Consider the following 19172-nt stretch of genomic DNA (forward strand, 5'->3'; position numbering starts at 1 on the left):
GCTGTGCTTAAAACGCCTTTAAGAATCTCTGTTTCATGAAACATCTCCCTACGATTTAGAACATTCAAACATCATTAATTTAACTTTGCTGGTGAATGTCCTTTAACATTCAAGTCTTAATTTCTTAATGTAATCGAATAAAATACATAGAATTATAAAAACAGTTTTATAAGCCAATTTAGCTTTATTTTAAAATTTAAAGTAAAATTCCCAAACTCACAAATTTTTTTGGGATATCTGACAACTATGCAGACGACAGCAGCCTAGCCGGTCGTCGCACGATGCCGATGCCAGCCAGCCAAGCCAGACAATCCGAAACGTCAGTCAGTCGACCAGACATGCGATGATGATATTGATGATATTCTGCTGTGTGTGTGTGTTGTAACATAATAAGCTAAACAAGGACGGCACGATCTCATACTAACAAAAACCTCCGTCTACACGAAAAGTTCAAATTGCCACACCATCGTCAATCCGGTCAGTCAAAAACGGACTTTATTACGTAAGTTTATATTCGCGTGTGTCGTGAGAGGAGAGGAAAAAAAAGAGTCGTGAATGGTGACCTTAACTTTTGTTTCTGACAAGTGGCCAGTAGGCGGACCCGACTGATTTTTCTCATCTTTTTAAAGTGAAGATAAATTTTTTACTAAAGTGGGTTTATATTGTGTTGTGTCACTATTGGATTACTGGCTGTTGTGGTTAGGATTATTGTGGATTTACATTGTTTTAATAGTACGTATTTAGTATAAATAATGGATTTGGTTTTTTTGATCCACTTTGTTGGGCGCCAAAAGTGTAGGTGTCTAACGCTAATTCAAATGGATATTTAACATAAAACTGATTTTGGATGGGTTCGCTTATTGCAAATACTTATTAAAATTTCATTATCTTGAAATTTGTGTAAAGATCAAAAGTGTATGACATTTTATTTTTACCTTTTAAACAGGATTTTTTATTATTTATTTTATTTAAAAAATGTTGGGCGCCCAGTATACTTTAAAAGTCATTTAGTACATACCACATTGTTGAGCGCCAAAATATATCTGCTCCAATTAAATAATAACAAAAAATTCCTTCGTAAACAATTTTTTCATTATTTTTGATATAAAATAATTTTAGGCATCTACATTTGTTCTTTAAGGCGCTTTATAAAACTACGTTGTTGGGCGCCAAAATGTGCTTATCTCAATTAAATAATAAATAAGAATCCCTTTAAAACTTCAGTTTTAGTCTTGTTGGTACAATAAACAAAAAGAGTTTTTAATTTAATAAGTGTACATTGATAGATTTCTATTTGTGATTTTATATTTTTTGTACAATTTTTAATAACAAATTTAATTGTAAAAACTATTAGAACATATTTAAGTACAGAATAAACAAAAAGTTTTTAAAAATTTGACATTTCAAATATAAAAAGATCATACATCATAAAATTTTTTTACAAAAGTTTTATTGGTAAATTAAAATTATAGACCAAATTTAACGTCACTTATACTTATACCTAGTTCTAGTAATATTAATACTTCCTAGGGCAATTGAATTGAATTGAATTTTAGGTCCCTTTAATGGAAAATTTAAATTTTTGTTATATAGGATTGAATTTTTTTTATTGAAGTTTTAGTTAAATAATAATCAGCCTTCAATGTCAATACATACAATATTAAAATTCTTAATACAAATAAATGTTCTAGCAAAAGGAAATTGTAAATCTTTTTATGTCCCATAAACATTTTACAGATTTTTTCCATTTTATCTTAATATATAATATTAATTCTGGATGCTAAAATTACTATAATAGTTCTAAAACACATTTTTATTGGGTACCAAAAATGTATATACAAACGTATTATAACAAAATTATTATATTATATATAATAATTTTATAACATTATTATATTAACAAAATATATTAATGTAACTCTAACAAAAAACTTACAAAATAGGTGGAATGGAAATTTACAATTAACATTTGATTGTTAAAGGATTAAAATGCAAACACACAGCATTGGAGGCTAAAATAGTACTTGTCCCAGTAAAATTTTAAATTTCAGTCTTAAATAAAGGTATGTTGGAATATTGACTAGAACAAAAAGCATTAAGATAAACTGTAAATATAAAATTTTTTAAACATTATATTATTTTTTATAGACCCGCATCGTTGGGCGCCAAAGCTTCTACTCTAGCCAAGTAAATGTGAAGAATTATTTGAAGGTTCAGACATAGCAATGTTGATACATTTACTAGGGTCAAGAGATTTAATGCTGTTAATTTAACTAATTTAAAAATTTTACTTTTTATAAAGAATTTTTTTATAATTATCATTCGTTAATTTGTTATTCTGGTGACGATGTACCTATACCAAAAAAAAATTATTCAAGTTTTAAGCGCAAGCCGTTTATATCTTTTTTCTCTTAATTGCCAGTGTTTCGGCCTACATTAGACCTCTTAAATGCACATTTTTTTAATTTTATATGCAATTTTGTATTCTTTCAAAGAAAATTAAATTTCGGGTGCACTTGCTGAACACACGTCGTTGGGCGCCAAAATATACTTGCTCTAGTTAAATTATAACCGCAAGAATTCCTTTGAAATTTGAGTTTTATTTATATTAAGACAAAGCTTTTAGACCACTCTAAATGCAAAATTGAATCATTTTGTCTATAATTCTTTATTTAATTTAACTGTATAGTTTTTGGTACCACAATTGCTGTGATAGTCTTCGAATAAAAATCGACGTCATTAAGCATCAAAATTAAATAGTTTATATATCCTCATTCTGCCGAAAGCACTTACATTTAAAAAATAATATCTAACAATAGTTTTCAATATTAAAACTCAGCTTTACAAATCTCATATAATTAAAATTCCACTGTTAAATTTCTTGGAAAATTCAAAAGAGTTTAAAATCCAAGTTTCAAGACTTAAAATACATTAAAACTTACTGAGTGCTAAAATAAATTTGCTCCACTGATATTTGAAATTTCAGTCCTAATTAAATACACATATGTTAGAATATTCACTATATAGAACAAAAAGCTTTATGAATTGTGGACATTTTCTAAACAGTAGAATATTTACTTGGACAAAAAGTTCTGAATTTTAAAAATGTTTTAAACAAATTCATGAATCCACATTGTTGGGCGCCAAAAAGTTCTACTTTAGTTAAATTATAACAAACAATTTTTGGAAACTTTTGGCATAGTGATTTTAATTAAAAGCTTTTTTTTAATTTAAAACTTTGATATTTAGTTACCAATTTTTGATTTTTTTTTTGAACATTTGAATTTCTAAATTAGAGTTGATGATTATTTTGATACTTATATGTGCTCTAGTAATATTCAGGTTTCCTGAGGCCTATATGTTTATGAAACTATACTTTTAAAATTAATTTTAGACCACTTTAATGTAAATTTTTTAGACATTTCATAAACAATGTTGTATATTTGTAACTTAAAATTTTAGGTGTATTTGTTCAATACACGTCGTTCGGCACAAAATTATTCTTGCCCTAGTTAAGTAATAATTAAGAATTTCTTTAAAATTTGCATATTTACATTAGGTTGATGTATTTAGTAAAATATAGGACTTTTGGATCACTTTGAATGTAAAATAGTATTATAATGTTAGCGTTATTTTTTTGAAGTTTTTTTATAAAGTAGCTCTACGATGTTGGGCACCAAATTGTACTTGATCCAATTAAATAATAAGCATTTAGAATTTTAGTTCTATTATTTTCAATTTTAAAATTCTGACTTTTCTTATTTTTTTACAAACAAATTTCAATGTTCAAATTATTGTAAAAGTGACTGGTTATATCAGTTTAAATCAACTTTTGCTATTTTATAAAAAGTGCTTTTTGGATTTAGTTTCTTTAAATAAAACATTAAATTCGGGAAATTAATTAGTCGCTGGGTAAACCCAATAAAATATAATTACTTCAGTTAAATAAAAACAAGAAATGAACTAAATATTTTTTTTTAAGACAAAGAAGCTTTAGACTTTTTTTTAAATTTAAAATATGTAGTAATACTTTAGCCAAAAACAAGCTTTAAATATTTTTTGGTAAATAAATTTTATCTAGGTGAGCCCACATTGTGCAGCGCTTATCTATATCTGCCCTAGTTAACAAATTAATAAAATGTGTATGGTCACATCTGACAGAATTAAAAAGCTTTAGACCACTGTCGACTGTTTGTATATGCAAAACTTGTATATTGTGATATAATTTTTTTAAACTTATAAACTAAACTTAAACTAACACTGCTGAACATGTTCTAAAGTCATTTTCTAAGTGCACGTAGTTAAAAGATATAATACAGGGTGTTTCAGAACTATGGGATCAAACTTCTAGAGGTTGTTTAGTGCAACAGTAGAAACCATTTGAGTATAGGAACCCATGTCCGGAAATGTGTCACTACGCCACTACGGCCCTAAGACGCGTTTAAATTTAGAAAAAATATTAATTACCTAAATAGGATCTGATGCATTTATATTTACCTTTTGTATATGATACCATCACAACAATTGTTCAAAATGTCTTCCTCCAACCTCAATACACCGATTTAAACCTCGCACATGATTTCGGCGAACTACACTAAAAATTTGATCCTCGTTTTGAATGATTTTAAATGCTGCTGTTATTCGTCCAATTAAGTCTAGCTCTGATTCTACTGGAGTTTCGTAGACTAAAGACTTTAGATGTCCCCACAACAAAAAATCGAGCGACGTTAAATCGGGTGACCTAGGAGGCCAAGAAACTGCTCCACCTCTGGCAATCCAACGGTGCCCAAACCGCTGAGCCAAATACTCGCGTACTTGTACAGCAAAGTGAGCTGGCGCTCCATCACGCTGAAACCACATTTGCTGTTTAACGTTTAGTGGAACATTTTCAAGGAGTTCTGGGAGAACTTCCTCCAAGAAACGCATATAAATAGGTCCTGTTAACCGTTCTGGTAGAAGGTATGGCCCAATTAAATAATCATTAACAATGCCTGCCCATACGTTGACAGACCAACGATTCTGATGTTTTCTTGGAAAAATTGCATAAGGATTTTCTTCGTCCCAAACATGGCTATTCCTACTATTAAAAATACCGTCTCTTGTGAAAGAGGCTTCATCGGTCCACAAAACATATCGTAAAAAATTTGGTTGTGCAATGATGTGATCTAGAAGCCATCGACAAAATAGAACTCTAGGATGATAATCGGCTGCAGTCATACCTTGAACTTTCTGGAAGTGGTAAGGATGGATTTGATGGATTTGTTGCTCGTGTAGTACCCGCCAGACAGAAGCGTTACTCGTATTCATATTCTTAGCGACGTCACGTGTGCTATTTGATGGTTCATCGGCAACTCGCTGAAGCACCTCAAATCCTTCTTCAAATTCGACCGTTCTTACGATTCGAGCAACACCAGTATCATGCATCTTGGTCTTAAACATGCCTGTCTCAGCGAGTCGCCGACGAACCGCAATAAACTTTTTGTATCCAGGATGCTGTCGTTCGGGATAACGTTCATGATACAACCGCAATGCTGCTCGTGCATTACAGTTTGTTGCTCCGTATGCCAAATGCATATCCGCCAATTCTTGATTGGTTAAGTTTTCCATTTGCAATAAATGTTTAAAAATTGTAAGCTATAAAATTTTTAAACATGACATTGAGAATTGACATTGATAAGCGTTGATTGTAAACAATTGTTGTTATGGTATCATGTACAAAAGGTAAAAAAAAATGCAGCAGATCCTATATAGCATAAATAGGATAAAGAGATTTTAAAATGTTAAATGATTAGAGTTTAAACAGAAAATTATAAGAGCTTTTTTATCAAAAATCTAATTGTGCTGTAAAAGATACACTTGGTAATTCCATGTTGTTGGGCGCCAAAACAGTTTCACTAAAATTTTTTTAAATTTAATTAAATGCTAATTTAGCCTATTCTTCATCGTAAAATTTCAATATTTATTCACATAAAATATTGATGTTCTATAGATTTAAAAAAATGTATCACAAATTATCCTTTGACCGTCGCTCTAAAAACCCACTGGGTACCAAATTATGCTCGCCTTAATCAAATAATAACTAGTAAATATGTTAAAATCGCAGCATGTAGTGCCTTAATAGAAATATTTTTTATATGATTATTTTTAGATTCATACAACCTGAAATATTACAGGGCCATTGTAATTTATTCACGCTCATCGGCTTGGAGCTTCGACTAAATTATAAAATCACACGGGTCAAGGTTCCAAAAACTATTTAAAAATATTCTCTCGTATGTATTTCATTTGAATAATTATTGTGTAACACATTTTCGTATTTATTTAGGTCCTTTTTTGTCCTAATACTTCAAGTTTAAACCATGTTTGTGCAGCATAACAGCCAGTAGGTTAAATAATAATATTACTAATTTAAATATATCTGTAAAAATCATTGCAGAATAAAAATTTAATTAAAAATATTACTTAAGTATATTCTTTGAGCAGACGAAAATGTTAAATCTTCTATAGAAAACTTACAGGTTTTATAATATCCCTAAGCTCATGATCTTTTATTGAATTTACATGAACTGTATAGCACTAATTTTAAATACGTATTTTTTAGATGTATGTATGGTTTAAAGGCCCCAGTAATATTAATTAATACGAATTGTACATAATTGGTGTAAAGTTCAACAAAACTAATTGTTTTAAATTGGGATATTACATATGCATTAAATCTTCAAAAATAATATGGGAGACTTTGAACCTGTAAGCCGGATCTATTTTTTTTTGACAAATATGGGTTGGAAACTAAAGACACAGACAATTTTTGAATATTTAATAATTTATTTACGATAACATGATAATAGATTATATTATAGAATTCGTTCCTTAAACCCACTTCTAAAATACTTGTGTAGGCGCTCACTCTTAAATACTTACGTCACTTATTAAAGTGGTGCTCTAATTCTTAATATTTTCTTCATTCGGTTAGTTAAATTTAAAATAAAAAAATTCCAACGTTTATCGTACAAAAAATACACCTGGATATCATAAATAAACATGGTAAAAATGACTAAGGTGTATGAACTAATGTGGATTGGCGATTAATGGTTTAAAGTTCAAATTCAGGCATTATTTTCAATTACGTTCTCAATCTACATAAATAGCGTACAACGCGTTGGCACGTGAAAGCACACAAGTTTCATAGTATTTTTGGGAAAAATATTGGAGAGGCTTAGAAATGCCTGAAATTACATTTAGTTAAAATGTTGCGCACCGAACTTATTCATTATATTATAAGGAATATTGGAGTTTTCTTTGAGAACATAATATCTATACACCCACGGTGTTGGGCGCCATACTATCACTGGTATAATTAAATAACTACTTGGGTTTTCTAACTATAGATATTTTTGAGTTCTTTTTCTTTAAATAGCGAAGCTTGTTGAACAACTTGCTCTTATATAGTTTTAGAAATTAGTACTTACCTGTAGAGGTGTAAACATAAAAAAAAAATTGATATCACTTTTTAATACTATAAAAATATAAGAATTAATTATACAAGATAATAACATTAGGCAAATCAAGTATTTGATATGTAGGAAATAGAATTTTGATATTTCTTTTAAAACAATGCTTGCACTTTTTTTTTAAATCCAAAACAGTCAAATTAAATTACACGTTTGTAAAATAATTAAGATATTCTTAAAAAATATACAAAAAATGTTGGGCGCCAAGTTACTTACCTAAGAACATTTTTATAGTACATCCCAGAATTTCAGCATAAGACAGCTATAGTAACCTAATTAAAAAACCCTTAGTTTCTAATAAAATCTAGATGTGTATAGCTAGTAACGCATTCTTAATTTAAGTGAATCGGTCCAATAAAAGCACATAAAGCACCAAGTATAACTACGCTTATTGTTATCAATTTCGCATAATATGTTTCGACAGAATTGCAAACTTGAGTAAAAAATCAAATTATATATTTATTTCTATATTTATCCCTACAACATTTTATTGCTCTCCTAAATATAATATTAAAAATTTTGATGATTTAAATGACATACACACATCTTTTAATATAAAATACGATATAAAACTGATCTAATTAAAGATTACAGTTTTTTAACGTGTGCCAACATAAAACGAATCAAATCTACTTTTGGGGTGTGAATTTCGATTCAGATACGATATTTTGCAAATTCAAATATAATAAAAGGACTGATATATAAATTTAAAAGTTAATATTTTGCGCTCATTGGAGTGTATTAAATTTGTTGATGTACACCTATCCGTATTCAAAGTTCTTATTCAATATTTTTTCCGTCAAGTTCTCTTGTTTTAATAAACATAAATTATATTTGACTTGAGATAAAAAGTTTTTTTTTTAAATTAAAGAAAAGGATTTTTTTAAATGAAAATAAAGTTGGCAAATTAATTTATGTCATTCTGTACCAAAATGAAGTAATATATTAATGCTGGCTTACTGTGCTTAAAGGATTAAATTATCTAAAATACAATAATTAAGTTGTCACGAAAACTTAAAATGGTACTAAATATATAGAATGATAATTTTAAAAATGAAACAACTTTACAATTGTTTCATTTTTATAAAAAATTTTTGATTTTTTTTATCCTTAGAATTCTATTGGAATTGTACCTGTACCAAAAAATATTAACCAATGTTTTGATAGTTATATATAATTTATAAATACAATATCTCTTGGAGCCAAAAGACTTAAAATCATACTTTTAAGATGAATATTAGACCTCTTGAATGCACTTTTTTATTTTATAACTTATTTTGTAATGTACAGACGTCGTTGGGCGCCAAAATATATTACGTCTAGTTAAATAATAACCAAGAATTCGTTTTTTTGTCGAAATTTGAGTTTTATTTATATTAAGACAGTTTATATATAATCATCGTGCCAAAAGCCCTTAAATATAAAAATAAAATTGTTATTTTTTAATTTGTTTATGTACATTTGTTCCTATTCAATGTTCTCATTCAACATTTCTTCGATCAACTTCTCCAGTTTTAATAAAAATTAATTAGAGTTAAGAAGAAACTAATTTTTTACAATGTATCAATATTTAACTTATAAAAATATATAGTGCGGCTCGTAGGATCAAAATATTTACTTAATTTGTTGCAACAATAAATACTGACTTAGCTATTCTTTTTTAATATTGATATTACGCGAATTAAGTTATACTAAAAATCCTTGATAACAATAACTCTATTAATGTAGATAAGAATTAATTCAGATTAAATATTTAAGCCAAAATATATTCATCGCTATGGACCGTTGCTACATGGTTTGTAGTAAAATAGAGATAAAAATGTTTTTTTTAGCATGTTAGCACTTCAGGTGTTAAAGAGGTACCAGGTACCAAACACTTTGTAAACACAGATGCAAAAAATAAATCTAAGGGATGTCTATTGGACAGCGACTTAATACTAATTTTCAATATTAAAAGACGAATTTAATTTTAGTAGCAATTTAAAAATTCCATAGCGTACAAAACATTCGAGTTTGCAAAATATTGTATTAAAGCTGAAACCTATATCCCAAAGGCACACGTTTTCTAGGAACAAGTAGGAATGCTTAAATAATCATAAAATTAGCCTTTTCTAAGTTATAAGAACGCAAATATATGATTAAAACCAAAATTTTAATGTTACATTTTGGGCAGCTATATAAATTTAAATTATTTAAAAAAAAACAAATAGTACCATTATTTACCAAAATTAATTTACTTGCAAAAATGCTTAGCTCAGTACGTCTTATAGGATTAAAATATTAACTTAATTTGGTGTTTGCTACAATAAACTGAGTTTGCAAATCCGTCTTAATATATTTATATTACGCGAAGTTGATAACGATTACTTAATTAAAGTAGATATAAATGATGTCTAATATGGTTTTGTTGAACCAACAGTAAATATAATATACACACTTCAATGCTAGATCTAATAATAAATTTTAATTTTTTTTATAAGGTTATTATTAATTTTATAATATATATCATGGTGCTTTTTTGGCGCCCAACATGTATAGCATACGTTAAATGGTTCCTGTAAGTTCTATAATATTTATTATAATATCTTTATTATAAATATGAAATAATCTGATCGCTTTTTTAGTGTTGGTAATACTAAAACAAAACAACGTAAATAACAACGTAAAAAGTTCACAAACGTATAATCAATAATTCAAAAATAAAGCAAACATATTTTTTACCACACATGTCTTTTATTCGACTCCTGAATATTGTAAGATTCTTAGAGGGCAAGGGTCTAACTTAATTGCATGGAAGAATATATTTATTTCGTTCAGAAAGTTAAGTGCATTCCAACAGCTCATAGGAAAATGAATAAATCCTCATTTAACTATGTGGAAGAATATTCCTATCTCTTTAAAAAGATAAGACTATAAGTATTATAGCTTACATTGGACACCAGTCACTAGTTGTTTTAACTCAATTGCTTGGTAGAATATTTCTTTCAGTCAGTTAAGGGCATTCTACCAGCTATAGATGAATAGACTCAAACTCAACTGCCTGGAAGGATATTTTTATTTCTTCCAGACAGTTTAGTGCATACGAATATGATTCTAAAAGCCTGAAATAAAGTTACTATTACTTTAAATGTTTGGAACACATAAAAAATAATTCACTTAATGGGACACATAGATTCCCTTGGATAAATGGACTGTAAATAAGTGCATCCGACTATTTTAGTTCGCACCAAAACAAATAGTAAAAATTCTACAATACTTTTAACATGCAGGAAAAGAAGATATATTTGGGTACAACTGCTCCCACTGCGAAATACTTATTAGTTTTTTATCAATTTCATTTTTGACTACATGCAAAGAAGCTTCTAGATTGACGGATTTTTCGAAAGCCTTTGACAATGTTAATTATGTAATACTTATTGTAACTTAATGCTTTTGGAATTCTAGATAATTTTCTTTCATGGTTACTGAAAGGTCATAACAAGTGAAAGATGGAGGTGGTTTCTTATTTACAGCTATTAAAGTTTTGTTTGGTGGGATTCCCACTGTGATCCTGTGCTATGACTGAGATACCGCAGAACCTTGATGATGAAAAATATGTAAAATAAAAAACTTTGAGTGCCATAATAATTTATTTACAAGGCTTTATTAACTTGTATACATAATTGACGACAATACACCTCTCAAAGTAAAATCTCAGCATTCTGATTTGGAGTCATCATTCTAAAATCACATTTGTCGGTTACCTTAATTTAAATTATAGCTGTTGGCCTTACTTAAGTTTCTTTCGGAAATAGACAGTCCGACAGTTTATTTGTTACCTTTCATAGGACTTAGTATTGTACTAATTAGGATATTTCTCCATTAGTTTTTAACATTTTAGGCAAACAAAATAATTTCGAATTTTGCTCCTACTCTGAACCAATAGATAATAGACTTCTATCAAAAAAATAAAGCAAATTCTCGATTGTTATATGTTTTTGAATTTTGTGCAATTGAGTGACGCAAAATATTAAATATCATTTTGATCAAAACAAATTCATATCATTATCAAAAAGATATTAAATGTCTGTTATACTTATTGTTTTGTATTTATTCGTAACTTATAAATTCTATTAATATAATAATGAATAGACATAAACATTGAAATATCAAATAAAATTTATTATATCAGGTGTTAAACTAATGCCAAAAACTTAGTAAATTCAGGTACGAACAGCTTATTCTGATTTAAGGTTTTTAATTGAATAGTAATAATTTTTAAGACTATAGAAGAGGGGCAATTCTCTAAAAAAAAATTTATAACCTATAAAAATTATTTATCAAAAACAAGCCAAAATTTTTTTTTAAATATTTTAGTCATGTATTTGTTTTAACACACAGTTATTTTAAAACCAATATTAGACGTAGAGAGTGTATGTTAAGCAAAATTTCGTTTGTGTCCGGTTTATTTAAATTTGTTGTTTGAAATGTATTATAAAGAAGAAATTATGATTTTTGACTTAAGGTTTATACTTAATTAGAAAAACTTTTGGCTCAATTTAAAAAATGAATCAAAAAAATTAGCCATAAATATTAAAGCAAATATTAAAATAATATGTTTAAAACAAAAATTACGTAACACTTAATGTATTATGAATTGTCTTGGCTCCAAATTTCAAGTTGTAAATATTATACAAATAATATATTATATAAAAAGCAAAAATTCCAAATGGGATTTCGTGGAAGCTTATAATATTTTAATTTTATTACAACTTACATTTTAAAATGCTCATATTTTGCAGTATAAGTTGACGCATAACGTGGGACTGAAGCCAAATAATAATCCAATTACTTTGGAAAGCAAGCTTTTATTCGAAATTCTATTAACTGGAAGTAGATTTTGTTAAAGGGCAAACATTTTAATTTAATAACAATTATTAGAAAAACTTATCATTTTCTTGAAAATTTCTTGGATAATAAAATTTGATTTAAGTAGAATTAAAAATAATAGGTAAAATAAAAAATATATTTTTTTTTAATTCACTATGTCTCCTTATAATTTTAACAAATTTTTTGATTATTTTATTGCTTTAATATTTTGTATATCTGAATGTAGGTTATGATTGCATATAAGCCTATCATGACACAAAAACGACAGTTCTAATTTTCAGTGAAAAATTAGTGCCATGTTTGCTTGACATACTTGCTTTAAATTTTATTATATTTATCATATATATTCAATATAATTTTTTTTTTGCATATAATATTTATAGGGCCACAGTGTTGGGCGCCATAATATCACTGATATAATTAAAAATTACTACTAGAGTTTTCTAATCATAGATATTTTTTAGAATAATTCTTTTTAAACAACAAAGTCTATTTTAAAATATTGGCATAAGCATAATTTCCAATTTTAATCACAATTTTGAAAAAAAAAACATTTCAATATATTATTGGATTTTTTTAATTAAAAAAGGTTATCTTTGTCACTGACTTTGTCTCTTACTCTTAAATTATAGTAGTTTTTGGTTTACTTTTAAATATTAATGTTTTTTTAGAATTTACGTTCCGCAGAAATCAAATTATGAATAAATAGTATCCGTTAGATAAAAAAAAACCTTGGATAACAAAACTTCTTATCCAGAACAAACGTTTTTGTAAATTTTCTAAAAATTGTACATAACATATCATTTTGTGGTGACGATTCTACTTTTAATAATATAATTTGATATCTTACAAAAATTATTACTACTTACAAATTATTATTTACCTGTAGAGGTTTAACCTGAAAAACAATAATTTTTATCACTATTTTAAAATGGGTTATTTAACAACTTTTCAATATCATAAAAATATGAGAATTAATTATCGCAGTAATTATCAATAGGCAACTTATGCAAATATATTTACTTTACAAATACACCTTTATCCTTTTACAATATATTTTTACTTTGTTTTATTCTACGAACTTGCACCTAACTCGAATACATAAATACTGTGATTTAAGGAAGTAAGTAATAGGATTTAATCTAAAGGGAAGATTAATACTTTGAGTTCAAAAATAAGGTTTTGTTTATTTCAATTTTTATACTTATGTGTATTCAATATGCAGTAAATAGAATTTTGAAACTATCTTTAAAAAAATGCTTGCAGTAACCGACTTCTAAAATTCAAAATAGTCACTAAATTCCACTGTCGAATAATAATTAAGATATTCTTAATATATAATGCAAATAATATGCAAAAGTTTTCTATATTTAAAGAAAAAAACGATTAAAGTAAATAAAAACAAGATGAAAAACAGGTTTTATTCGATATATTATAGCATGCAATTTATTCATTTTCCAAAAAATTTTCAAAATTTTTATTGCTAATTTTTGGCAAGCCGAGATAAGCAAATTCATTAAAAATTAAAAATTTTGACATTAATGTAACCACTAACAGCTAAAATTGAATTTACGAGCGAAAAGCTTAGGTGTTCCACCCACATTGGGCGCCAATTATTCACGTTTTTTTTCAAACCCCACTGTAAGATCTCTAAATGTTTACGCCTCAAATTTCAACCTTTATAAGGAGATCAGATATTTTCCAGCCTATTATTTATTTCAGTGCTTGACCATCATGCCCTGCAGCCCTAGCATCCACCATTACCCGACCTTCCAGAACTACCAGCCAGAAGACATTTTCAAAGAATCCATATTCAAAATGGTCTTTCAAGCCCACTAAAGCTATTTAGAAAATAAGTCAAGATGATGGAGGTAACTCCTCACCTAAAGAGCGTCCTCAAGAACTACCAGTATAGTGCGACGAAATCACTTCACGGTCCTGGGTTATCTTTGAACCCAATCAAGAATGAACCATCAAGTCCAGGAGGGACGAGTGAGGAGGAATTCCAAGCGATTGCAGCTGCTCCATTTCCGGTTCAACCGGTGCCCATTTTGGCCACCTCGGATACGTCGTGTAGTGAGAGGAGCGAGACTATTTTAGTGGGGGAAAGTATATCATGTTTTGATATTGGTGGGGAGAAAAGGTTATGTTTGCCGCAGGTAAGTTCACGGAAGTAAATGTACTCATTGAGATCTTACATACCGTTTTATTTTTGCTTCAGGTGCTTAATTCGGTGCTGCGAGATTTCAGCCTCTCCGAAATAAACCGTGAATGTGACGAACTACTTATATTCTGCTCCAGGTGTACGTTAGACCAGATTAACGTACTTAAGAGTCACGGGATCTTACCCAGTACCGCCAGTACTTGTGGACTCATTACGAAAACTGACGCGGAGAGGCTTTGTAGTGCTCTGTTGTTTTCTAGATCAAAGGTAAGACATGTTTCTAAATTTTTATTCCTAACTGCGGTAAGAAACTTTAGAGGGTGATTCGTTATATTTAAAGAAAAAAATCTATCTCAGTCATTTGAGCGTTAGTAAAATTATTTATAACGGAATCATTGCTAGTTGACAGCTGTGAGTTTTACTATTAAGGCAATATTATCACTGTGGTATGTGACCGAAAATGTGATAATATAAGTCGAAGAATGGTAGTGTAGAAGTCAATACTTACCAGAGAAGTAGAACTATAAAAGTTAAGCAAGGTTGTCGTTCTCCTCACAATAGGTTTAAAGATGTGTATTTTATTATGAGGAGAATAATAACGTTTGCTTAACCTTCATTAGTCGAAGAAGTGAAATGTTCAAGTAAATGTTTTTTGATAAGAGTAAACAATATATTTTATGACCTACAATTAGAGGCTAAAAAATTCAATGTAATTGTTATTTTACCACATTGTATCTGAGAAACGAAGCAACTTTGGATACGTTTACGACCTAAAGGAATACTATCTGAAGTTATATCACAGAAATACCAATAACTTTATAAATTTACAATTTTTAAAGTTTAGAAAATAATTTAACTCTAATAAATTGTTTTTCGTTCCAGAATCTTCCAAGGAACGGAGTTCCGGCACTTCCGTTTCGCGCGCGTAAAGGTGCCACGTCGTTTCCGGTTTATCACGAGTGTTTCGGCGAAGCGCGCGGTCTCTGTTATCCGGACTTGTACACGAGCAAAACCGCGAAGTGTATCGAGTGCGTCGACTGTCAAACCGGGTTTTCACCGCAGCAGTTCGTTTGTCACGTGCATCGGTAAGTTCATACAATCCATGATGGTTAAATCGGAAAACTATTAAAGTTCTTTTTTTGTTTTTCTGCGTAGTTTTAATTTTAGCAATTTTACCTGAAATGCAATATCAAAAGTCTATTTCTGCCTTACGTATGGATGCAGGTTGAAACTTATTTCTTCTAAAATGCCTGAAAATTAGTTTTTTGTAAATCTGCTTATTCCTTGTACAATTTACCAAGATCTGCTTATGCCCATTCATCTAGAAACTAAGAGATGCGACATCAAGTCGCTTGATAATCTAGTGTGGATCATTCGTATACCAGATTAGTAGATAATCTCTACACAGGGCTTGTATTTCGGGCATTCTTTCTTCTTATTTGGAATTCTACCCAGCCTAATTGTTATGCCTGGCTTGGGCCTATTCTTTTCCACCACATAGGCTATAGAAGTGTACCTCTGCTCTAGAGATGATATTTCCACACTTCGCCGCCTTTTTTCTAATGTGCGATGCTAGAGGCTTCCTCTGAATTCATAGAGAATCTCCGCCAGCCTTAGTGAAATGCTTAGCGTTGCGCTCTATATTGATCTCATTGCTTCTATGATACAAATTGATCAAAAAAATCTATTTTTAGGCTATATAAGTGTGCTCCTGCTCCTAGAGCCTATGTTTCTACATCTTGCCGCCTGTCCTCCTTAGGGGCAATACCAAAGCCTTTCTCTGAATTCACAAAGAATCTCCGGGAGCCCAAGTGGAATGTCCAGCGTTGCTCCTGCAATGCAAGTCCATCAGAAACATCAATTTTTGCATTGGCTTTGTACCATTTTAAAAACCTTACAATTAAATGTTCCAGGAAGGCTTGACAAAATATTCACCAAGAATCAAGTGGCGGAAACACTAGTAAGAAACATATTTATTGATAATGCTTTTTCACTCTTTTACCCAATACCTTTCTCTGTATTATGGTTTGCAGTAAGAAATATTGATAATTATATCTTATATCATGCCCCAGGTTTTTTGGTTTTCTTGTTTTTAATAGTGTACAAAGACTTCTAGATCTTTTTTCATTCTTCTTAGCACTCCTATGTTTGTAATGTAAGCAGTCCATGGTATTCTGAGCATTTTTCTACATAGCCACATCTCAAAAGCTTCCAGATTTTTAGTGGTGGCTTTTGTGAGTGTCCAGGATTCTAGGCCATACAATAAAATGTTCTATTGTTCATTTATGAAAATTTGAAGGCAGCAATATTGTTGAAGATGTTCAATTTGAGTTTCGTCGACATATAGGGGATCTCCATTAATATCTCTTTTGCTGATGATCATTTGTTTCGTTTTCTTTACGTTGATATTGAGACCATATTGTTGACTGTACTGCGCGGTATGATCTATTAACCTTTGCAGTGCTTTCAAGATATCTACCACCACCAGGGTATCATCGGCGTATCGAAGAAGATTCACCTTTCTACTCCGTTAAAGGCTTCGTCGAATTTTTTATCGCAATATAAGTTGAATATCAAAGACGAGAACACATCTCTGTCTGACCCCATGGTGTATTTTCATCTGTTCGGTTAGATCTTTGTCAAGTCTTAAGCATGCTATCTGATTCCAGTAGAGATCGAATATCTTTATCGCCCAAGCCGGTCTCTTCCAAGACATTAATCAATTTATGATATTGAACGCGATCAAATGCTTTTTTATATTATATTAGATATGCGTATACATCATAATTTACGTCTTTACATCACTGGGTTAAATGAATGGATTGGACTTCGAAGAGCGTCTCTGATTCCGACTGTATTTAAACTAAATTGTATGGATATCTCTAACGTAACACTACATTTTTTGGATATCTCTTAATTTTTTTGCTTCAGGTTTTTTGGGCAATGCTATAAATTCTAATTGCAGCCATTTTTCGGGATAATTTTCAGAGTTATAGATTCTGTTGAAGGTGTACGATTACTAAATTAAAGCAGTTTCAGAACATTTTATTATGTAATACATAGGTAGTTAAATTGTTACGGATAATGTTACTAGGTATATCTTAGTCTTCTCTTTGGCAATTTGTTGAATGTGTTTAATACGACCAACTCGTTGTTTTCTGCAAATGTCTCAAGGCTGTCTCCTCTATTATTTGTTTGTCTCTTGTAAAATTTCTCATTTCGACATTTATTTCGTGCTTATTACGTCTTTTATACTTTGGTAGAGATTTTTCACTTCCTCTTCTTCTGTGTAGGGGCGTATTTGGACTATCTTTATATTTACAGGATAAATTTTTACTCGGAGTAGCATTGCTCTGTCGGACATTGCTCATACAACTATCATTTCGACTCCATATGCCAGCTTTCCATCAGATGTTTCCGAATAAAATACTCTGTCTTCTTTTTTGCCTATTCTTCCTGACCATCCTGGCCATCTCATCTAGCTTATTCTTATTATGTCGATATTCTTTCTCGTCATTTCTTAGATGGAGTGCTTTTGCCATTGTTTTAAAGTTCCAAGTAAATAATTTAATACATTTTGATAGTACTGTTTCTTTTCTACGCTTATTCATAATTGTCTTCCCTGGCGTTCCGAATGAAAGACTTTTTGCAGAATCATAATATTTAGTTCTGGGCATTTCCACTTTTTAAATTGATAATATTCTAGTCCGTTATCAAGCAATTAGGTATTAACCGTAATTTTTGCCGGTTTTTCTTTAAACATTGAAATTGGCAGCGCTTTAATTTTCATTACTTCTTCTAAGGAACTATACTGATAGTTTCTGGCCTACCTTCCAAAAAACTAATTTTTAAAGAGTCGGATTGTCTTTCAGAAATGTGGAAAATCGTACGGTGCATTGGGGTTTCGACTCGAGCAGCCACTGGCGGTCGTACCTGCACATTCCCGATGACGAATCGAACGTCGAAACTTTCAAGAAAATTCTGGATGAGTTACGAGATCGCTACGAGGGAAAAGTACCGTTTCCGCCACCGTTAGTGGTGGAAAATAACGTGAATAAACGGAAACAGGTAAGCGAGCTTTTCAAATTTTATTTAAGCAAATCATTATCTATCAAGAGCAAACATACTAGATAAGAAGAGTCAGACAAATAGAGGGTTCGTTAAAAAAGTTTTTTCGTACGATAGACGTCAGACAATCATTCAAAAAATATTACTTATCAGTATTGTTTTATTTTTGTATGGAAATTCTAGGAAAAAAACGTATTTACGATTACGCTTACTATATATATATGTTATATATTTTACATTCGTTGTAGTAGTGGAATAAGTTCGTTAAGGTTTAATTGCCGTCAACGATAATCGACATTTTCTTTGGTCTGGACGTCTCAAATTTTTTTTGGCTATTTATAAAGCCAATTTTAAACAACAAAACTTATTTCGAGTCCTTTTCGTAAAAAAAAATTTGAAAAAATAACGCTTGTAAAAATTTTTACCGGACTAAGACTCACATTTTCGAGGCAGGTATTTGCAGGTGTTCAGCTGTACAGGTCCGGGTTTAAGATCTTTGATGTATTTTCGTTTGTTTATATGTCTACTTCGGTTTTAAAGTTTTTATTTTCTATTTAGGA

General features: G+C 29.8%; 1 protein-coding gene across 1 annotated transcript in view; it reads left to right on the forward strand.

Moving 5' to 3' along the window:
* The first annotated feature begins 318 nt into the window (after nt 1–318).
* Nucleotides 319–19172, forward strand: part of LOC126740398 (ski oncogene) — a 163425-nt gene continuing 144571 nt past the window's right edge. Inside the window, exons 1-5 of the mRNA XM_050446401.1 lie at nt 319–732; nt 14103–14539; nt 14602–14811; nt 15427–15629; nt 18417–18612. Coding sequence (XP_050302358.1) covers nt 14243–14539; nt 14602–14811; nt 15427–15629; nt 18417–18612 — 906 coding nt within the window. The 5' untranslated portion in view covers nt 319–732; nt 14103–14242. The remainder of the gene's footprint in view (nt 733–14102; nt 14540–14601; nt 14812–15426; nt 15630–18416; nt 18613–19172) is intronic.

This window comes from Anthonomus grandis, chromosome 9, assembly GCF_022605725.1.
Source record: "Anthonomus grandis grandis chromosome 9, icAntGran1.3, whole genome shotgun sequence".
Taxonomy (NCBI): domain Eukaryota; kingdom Metazoa; phylum Arthropoda; class Insecta; order Coleoptera; family Curculionidae; genus Anthonomus; species Anthonomus grandis.